Genomic DNA, 8721 nt, shown 5'->3' on the forward strand with positions numbered 1-8721 from the left:
TTTTACCCAACAAACTCAAAACATGCATGAGTCATTTATTTGTCATAATCATTGGTAATCATGTTCAGATTATTGAAGCAAGCATCTATATTCTAAAATGCTGTGTAAAGGGGGTTTCTTCTTTTTTCTTTGTTACTGTGTATGTAATCAAAATGGCTTCTTTGTTTTGTTAAAAGCAGGAATGCTTCTTTGTTGCGAGAGAGTGCTGGAAGCTTGTTTGGGTTAAATTTACTGATAACGAGAATTGTATTCCTTTGTAAACCAATTGAGATTAATGTTGTTCTTTCTTCTGAGTCTGTAAGCTATTGTTGGTGGGCTTTTGGGGAGATCGGCGCGAGGAGTTGAGAGAGAGAGGACGCGATGCTGTAAGCTGGGTGAGGAATGGACCCCAAGCGGGGGTCCGAAGCCAGGAGGTACCCCGAGGAGAGGAGATGAAGCTAGATGTGCTTGGTTGATCACTTCGGATGGTCCTAAACTGCGAGTCGAGGAGTTCGGAGGGTCCTGAGCTGTTTGGAGAGTCGAGGAGTTCGGAGGGGATCGAATGGTGGCCAGAAGACTTCAGTAATTGAGCTCCAACGGTTGTGCACGAAGTGGTTTGGACTTTGATAAGTTTGGCGCCTTTTCTTTATTTTTTCTTCGTATGTACTGTATCGTTATTAATCACTTAGTAACCTTTATAGTACTATTAGTAACCTTTATAAATTGTACTCATTTAATTGCATATGGTGTACTGTCTGTTTTTGGGCGAGGCGGGGACCTCACACAGCATCCACACCAGCTGATTACCCAGTTTGGCGGGGCTGAAGGCTACTCCCCCTAGACGAGAACAAGCTGAGCGAGCCTGAGGCGACCCAGGGGGTTACGTTGTGGGGGCTCCTCCGCGATGTCCCTGCCTCGCCCAAAAACAGACAGTATGCCATATGCGATTAAATGAGTACAATTTACAAAGGTTACTATAACTAAGTGATTAATAACGATATAATGCATATGAAGAAAAAATAAAGAAAAGGCGCCAAACTTATCAAAGTCCAAACCACTTCGTGCACAACCGTTGGAGCTCAATTACTGAAGTCTTCTGGCCACCATTCGATCCCCTCCGAACTCCTCGACTCGCAGTTTAGGACCATCCGAAGTGATCAACCAAGCACATCTAGCTTCATCTCCTCTCCTCAGGGTACCTCCTGGCTTCGGACCCCCGCTTGGGGTCCATTCCTCACCCAGCTTACAGCATCGCGTCCTCTCTCTCTCAACCCCTCGCACCGATCTCCCCAAAAGCCCACCAACAATAGCTTACAGACTCAGAAGAAAGAACAACATTAATCCCAATTGATTTACAAAGGAATACAATTCTCGTTATCAGTAAATTTTAACCCAAACAAGCTTCCTGCACTCCCTCACAACAAAAAAGCATTCCTGCTTTTAACAAAACAAAGAAGCCATTTTGATTATGTACACAGTAACAAAGAAAAAAGAAGAAACCCCCTTTACAGCTGTAACACTATTTTAGAGCCTTTTTCATTCTCTCATGTATTGTCAATTTTTCACAGCTACATACAGTTTATGATTTTCCCTTTGAAAAGCACTTTTGAGATGCCTACATTGATTTAAAGGAATTTATAAATGCAAGTACTTATACTTTTGAAAAGACCAGCTCAGAGCTGACCTTACATGGTTTGCAACAAAGCAAGCTCAAAGAGAAGATCTGTTCCTGTGCTGCACTATTCTAAAATACGGAAGACCCTCAGCACGTGAGGCAGCATCCACGTAAAGAGAAACTGCTGCTTCATGCTACTTTGATTTCACCCTTTCCAAAACAGTTCTTTGTTCAACAATCCCTCCCCCACCTTCTCCACTATTCTGAAAGCTGACTGGTTTTCTCTTTTTCCTAATCCTACTGAAGAAATGATCTGAAATGTTAAACTCTGTTTCTCTTTCCACAGAGGCTGACAGGCCTGCTAAGATTTTGTTTCATTATCTTTATTTTAGATTTCCAGTATTTGCATTTTAAAAAAATTATTTTCATTTACAAGGGACAGAAAATTTGGGTCACACCATAAAATTAAATTGTGCCATTCAGATAAAGTTTCAATTTAAACTACAAAAAGCATATTTGTAGTTAATACCAGAAAAGAATGGTCGGAACATGAAATACTTGTTAAATTGATGGACCAGAACCATTAAGAAACAGTTTTGCAATAATGAATGGAAGTTGATTTGGATGACTGAGATCAGAGTGATCATATTCACCTTCATACCGAGAACCTTAGCAACTCAGTGAGTTGCCAAAATGAGTAATTTGGGTGATTTGCAGTTTAAGTTATATTCTTAAACTGAGGCCACTGTTGGAGATACTAGAGCTGGCTCAACTGAGGCTGTTTAGGGAAAATAAAATGGGTCAGGGTTCCAATTTCTAACAGTAATTGAGTGAGCCCTGCTGGAACTGCACATCTGGAAGCTGGATGAGGAAAGAACCACACTCACTGTGCAGCTTACAATGCACATCCAGCCAACACTCACTGTCAACTTTCACTCATGAGAGAGACCATAAGACGTAGGAGTAGAATTAGACCATTTGGCCCATCCAGTTTGTTCCACCATTTAATCACAGCTGAATCTTCTTCCCTCCTCAGCCGCACTACCTGGCCTTCTCCTCGTAACATTTGATGCCGTGTCCCATCAAGAACCAAGAGCTTTAAAAGAAGTCTAAGCTAGCAAGGAGCATTGACAAAAAATGGGGGCAGGGAATTGGCTAAGAGGGAAAAAAATTAAAACAGGGAGATAAGGCAAGGAAGCCACCAAGTCCATACTGTACTTCAAGCACCCTTTTTCACTAATCCAACCCTAATCCAGTTTATTGTCTTCACGGTCCTTTCAACATCCCTGGAGACCACTACTCACCCATATGGAAACCTATTGTAGCCTATGAACCTACCAACTTACACATTTTAAGATGTGGGAGAAATCCCTATGTCTGCAGAAAGAATATATAAATTCCAGAGAGATAAACAGCAGAGGTCAAAATCAAATACAGGTTACTGGAACTGTGAAGCAGCTGCTGAAAGCAGAGAGTCTACCTTCTGAACCAGTTAAAATTTGTTCACAGCATTCAGATATTCTGCACAATTTTACGTCAGCAATTAAAGTCAAAGTCGAGTTTATTGTCATATACACAAATATGTGTATGCACAGGTGCAAAGAAAAACTTACAGCAGCCTCACAAGAAAAACATACTTAGAGCATAAATTACACACAATATTTACAAGAAAAGCACAATTAGAATATAAAGAAGTCCATTTTAGTGCAAAGTGATCAGAGTGGTCAGAGGGTTCTAAACTGCAGTGATTGTGGTTTTACCAGGTGGTTGAAGAGCTGAATGGTTGAAGGGAAGTAAGTAGCTGCTCTTGAACTTGGTGGTGTGGAACTTCAGCCCTCTAAACCTCCTGCTCCAAGACTTTTTCTCATTGATTAAATTGAACATCTACCCCATATTTTCCTACCAGCTGTTTCCTGAACTGTAATAAACCCAAATGGATTTTGCTTGATTACTTTTCCACACTGCTAGCTGCTTCTAATGCAGGAAAACATTAGTGAAATTTTACAATTAATTGCTTTTCTCATATTTACATATTTATATTTCATTACAACACTGGATGCTATTTGGCCCATCAAATGTGACTGTTCTTAGAGCAAACATATTCTCCCATTTATTTTTCTTTAACCCATTCTCTTATAGATGCCTGTTAATAATCTCCAATTCTCCCAAACTAAGGGAAATTTAAAGCAGTTGATTATTTTAATAATGAAAGGTTCTAAGGTTCATTTATAATGAAAGTATGTTTGAGATTCTTCTTCACCAGATTGGCAGGAAACCAAGAAAAACCATGGAAGTGAGTTCAGAGAGAAAATGCAAACCCACCCCTCTCACACGAACAAAAAAAGAACAACACAATCATCAATCCCCAAACTATCTCCTCCACGCAGAATGCAACAAGAACATTGACCCCCCCCCCAAACCCTATGCCCCATATGAAATGCAATAAGAACATTGACCTCCACCCCAGCACAAAAAAACGAGAGAAAATGGACATGTGTTTTGTTGGTGAAGGGTACTGAAGCACCTGGAGAAAACCCATGTAGAGACAGGGTGAATGAGCAAACTCCACACAGACAACACTACAGATCAGAATCAAACCCAAGCAGCTGAAGCCGTGAATCAGTTGCATGCACTCTTTCAACAGCTTTCATTGTAGGGAAGGACGTACATGGTAGATCCTACCCTCTGACATCATAAATGTAGGAGTCAAGATCTTCACATTCCTGCTGTGCTGTTGGACACCAGCAATGGCATGGTGGGAAAGTGGTTCTGCAAGAGGGTGAGTTGCAGGAATGCATTCAACAATAGGGACCACAATAGATGTAGGGAGCTGCAGATATGTACCTCTCAACAGAAACCAAGGCCCAAGAAGTAATTCAATGAGAACCAAACCGTGAGAAGAGGACGTCTTTACTATGTACTCTTGCTTCATTGCTATTTGGGGCAAACTGCACCAACCTTGGGCATAATATTACTCATGAAAACAGCACTAGCATGATAGCTGTTACTGGAATAAGCAGCCTGAAAATAGCATAGGATATATCTGGTCTCAATTTGCACAACTTAGACCTGGTGTAATCTAGTGTGTTGTTTTCTTGATATATCAGGGCTTATAGGTAATAGAACCGACAGAATTTTAAATAAAAAGTTTTAATCTAACTTCTTTTGGTAGATTAGGTTGGAATTCATGAAATTAATGAAAGAAAATAATGTTCTTCTTGGTGTGATATACTTTACAGTGATGGGAATCTTGCTACAAAACAGATTGTTTTCCTCCAGAGACCATCACTGCCAAGCAAAGAGAAGAAAAAGGAGCCAAAGGTAAATGGCCTCTTTTTTTTTTGCTTGCAAGTGTAACTTCATACAGGTACAGCATTTTGCACAGCAAAGCTATAGAAGATTAGTTATGCTTGACTCAACTAGGTTGAAGTCAGTAGAACAAAGTTTGCTAGTTGCCGATTGAATCACATTCAAAGAGACCATGCCAGTATGAGTAAGGAAGAAGGAGTACAGCAGCATGTGACATCACACAATTTGGTAATGTTTTCTTTGATATTCTCTGAAGTTGTTGCCAGTGGAACACATTGTTTCTAGCACTATAAACAAACTGCTGGAGGACCTCAGTGGGCCAGGCAGCATCAGAAGAAGCAAAGGGATGATTGGCACTTCAGATTGCAAGTAATATCTAATCCACTTACAGATAATATCTAACCCACTGAATTTCACGAGCCTTTGTGTTTTTGCTCCAGATTCCATCTTCTACAGCTTCCTGTGTCTCCATGCTGTTTCTAGCTTTTGGCAATATGTTTCATTTTTCTATTCTGCTTCTTTCTTCATCAGCACCTTTCATCTTTCTCTCTCTCTCTCTGTTGCCGCCCATTCCCTTCCACTCTGTGTCCTTGCTTATTGGCTCAGTGCTGCTCATGTTTGAGTGTTGTGAGTAAGGAAGTAGTTCAAGTTACTTCTGTGGTGGTCTTGATACCTCAGATCAGACTCCTTGCTATTGACAGGTAGGAGCCACGTTGGAAGTTGAAGGGGGGGGGCGGGGAGGTGAAGGGAAAGTCACTACATTAGAAGGGAAAAGGAAGAGTGATGTATAATGAATGAATTGAGAAAAGGGCCTGCTGTGACTTAAATACAGAATAACAGTCAGAAAGGGTTGAGGATTTGGAAGAAAAAACAAGCTATCTTGAATGGAAAGGAAACCTATTTTATATGGTGAGTTTAGTAGGTATACAGATGGATGTTCTTAATAAAACAGTTCCCTGTGTTTTGCATGTGTAGTGTTGGCAAGAATAGACACAATTTAAGTTCCTCAGGAGCTTTTTGTTATGCTGAATTTTGCTAATAATTGCAGTATTCGGACCACATTTTACATGTACTCTTTTATGCTTTTATATTTGCTATCAGTATATTTCCTCAAAAGGTGTAAATCTCCCCATTTTAAAAATATACATTTGATCCATGTGACCTTTTACCCCACTCTGAGGAGCCACACAAGTCGCTGTGATGAGAACCAGCATTCCTTCAACATTACTCTGAAGAGGCTCAACATGTAGAGCATTAATTCATTCCAGTACATTAGGAAGTGTTTCTGTTACCCACACAAACTTTATGGGCTACAGCAATCATTTCTAGTAGAAGAATCAAGAGAACTGAATCTTATTCAACTCTCCTGCAGGAAAAGAAGCCAGTGGAACTGAATTAATCACATGAAAAGCGCTAACTTTATTTACAGAACAAACACTGTAGAGTTGTAAAATATTTTTTCTGCTCTATATAATGAACTTCTGGGTCCTTTACAACAATGGGAATCTTGATACAAAGCAGATTGTGTTCCTTCAGCCACCTTGGTGGTGCCAGAGGTTGTATTGAAACCAGTGCAAAACTGAGGCAGCAATGTTGTGAACTGTTTAGTATCATTTGGATGGTGTATATTTGAATTACTTGGGTTCGTGGACTTAAGGGATTTAAATGTTCCTTAACGATGCCACAAGAAATTAACCATAGCTTTCTCTAAGAAGAGAAAAGATCATAGATGTAGCCAGGAAATTAATATGTAGACAATCCTAGCAATAATTCAGCTCTGTTCTCCATATTTGTCTGCAGAAAAAATCAACAAAAGATGAAAAATCAAGCAAAAAAGACAAAAGTTGTTTAAAAGATAAAAATGGCAAAGCACCTCTTACAGTGAAGAAATCTAAAGAAGTTTCAGATGAAAAACTGGAAGAAAGCATGGCAAAGAATGGAGACAAAGAAAATGTTGAAACTGGAATTTCCCTGAAAACAGAGAGAAATGAAAATAGCGTCTCTGGAACTGAGGGAGTGCAGAACTACATATGTGTGACAAATGCTGAGGCAGCTGGGAGTGCAGGGCTAAACACAGTTCCAAAAAATGTAATGAACAAAGCCCACGACGATGAAAATATTTGTGAAAATGAGGGTATGAAAATAGTACAGGAAAAGCATGAAAATGAATGTCAAAATGATACAATTAGTCAAAGTGAAGGAGAGGCCTGTCAAGCAAAAGTGAATACTCCAGTGAATAGTGAATGTACTGTCACCAGTCAGCACCTTAATAACATGCCTGCCCAAGCCTTGGAAGAAGCAACTGGATCCATCTGAGAAATAAAGGCTGTTGCACCTGAGGAAGGGAAAGGAGATGTAGAATTACATGATGGTGTTGATGCCTTCTTTGAATAATGCAATATTCTGGATAATAGAAAGTTAGTGCAATTTTCTTCCCCTGTGAAGTCTGATTGTAGAATTTTTGCTGGTCTGTTTGTAAAATTATGCCCATGTTGTGTCACATCCATAGTGAATGAACTCACTCACACACGCTTGGTATGCGATAAAGCAAATAACGATAGTTTATGCTAGAATTCTGCATTTTTATACAATGCTACAGTTGATAGTATGACATTCTAGTGTTAAACTTAATAAGAGTGTAGGTGTTACAGTTAATATTACAGTAAAATCTATTAGTTGATCACAGCAAATAAAATATTTTATACAAAAACACCTTCTGCTTATCAGCAGTTTCCCCTCACAGGATCATGTATTCACTATCATTTAATATTGCTCCTGTAAATAAAAATATTGTTTTCATTGAGAAACTCGCTTCAACATTTGTATTTTACACATTCAAGTATTATAATGCAATTATTTTTCTGTGATGTTAACATCAGGACCTCGGGTCTGATAGCTGGGCCGTACAGAGTTAATGGATCTCAACCTGGGTGAAAACGTGCATGGCTTATTTACAGCAGAGGTTATCAACGGCCAGACAACATTTCCTAATCCGTGTTAAACATGCATCAGGATTTTGATTGACTGTTATGTTTTATAACCATATATCTTTTCTCTCTCACTGACTTGCTGTATGGCTGAAGATGGTTGAAGTTCTTCACACCTGCTCAGGATAAGAATCAGGTTTATTTTGGTAGACTACTTATGTGATATGAAATTTGTTGATTTGTGGTGGCTGCACTATACAAAGGCATAAAAATTGCTATAGACAACAAAAATAAATAAATAATACAAAGAAAAACCAAATGCTGTTCATGGATCATTCATAACTCTGACAGTGGAAGGAAAGAAGCAGTTCCTGTATCATTGAGTGTGGGTCTTCAGGCTCCTGTACCTCATCTCTGATGGTAATAAGAAACAGTGCATGTCCTTGTGGCTAGGCATAGCTCAAATACCATCTATAAATTTGCTGTTAGTTGGTAGAATCTCAGGTGGTGACGAGAGGGCCATACAGGAGTGAGGTATACCAACTAGTGGAGTGGTGTCGCAGCAACAACCTGGCACACAACATCAGTAAGACGAAAGAGTTCATTGTGGACTTCAGGAAGGTTAAGACAAAGGAACACATACCAGTCCTCAGAGGGATCAGAAGTGGAGAGAATAAGCAGTTTCAAGTTCCTGGGTGTCAAGATCTTGGAGGACCTAACCTGGTCCCAACATATCGATGTAGCTATAGAGAAGGCAAGACAGCATCTATTCTTCATTAGTAGTCTGAAGAGCTTTGGTATCTCAGCAAAAACACTGAGGAACTTCCATAGATGTATGGTGGAGAGCATTTTGACGGGCTGCATCACTGTCTGGTATGGGGGGGAGGGGCT

General features: G+C 39.7%; 1 protein-coding gene across 1 annotated transcript in view; it reads left to right on the forward strand.

Annotated features, from left to right (window-relative positions):
* Positions 1-8133, forward strand: part of LOC132395560 (raftlin-like) — a 90705-nt gene extending 82572 nt beyond the window's left edge. The window contains exons 9-10 of the mRNA XM_059972349.1: positions 4834-4915; positions 6704-8133. Of these exons, the coding sequence (XP_059828332.1) occupies positions 4834-4915; positions 6704-7219 (598 nt within the window). The 3' untranslated portion in view covers positions 7220-8133. The remainder of the gene's footprint in view (positions 1-4833; positions 4916-6703) is intronic.
* The last annotated feature ends 588 nt before the right edge of the window (positions 8134-8721 follow it).

This window comes from Hypanus sabinus, chromosome 6 (assembly GCF_030144855.1).
Source record: "Hypanus sabinus isolate sHypSab1 chromosome 6, sHypSab1.hap1, whole genome shotgun sequence".
Lineage (NCBI taxonomy): Eukaryota > Metazoa > Chordata > Chondrichthyes > Myliobatiformes > Dasyatidae > Hypanus > Hypanus sabinus.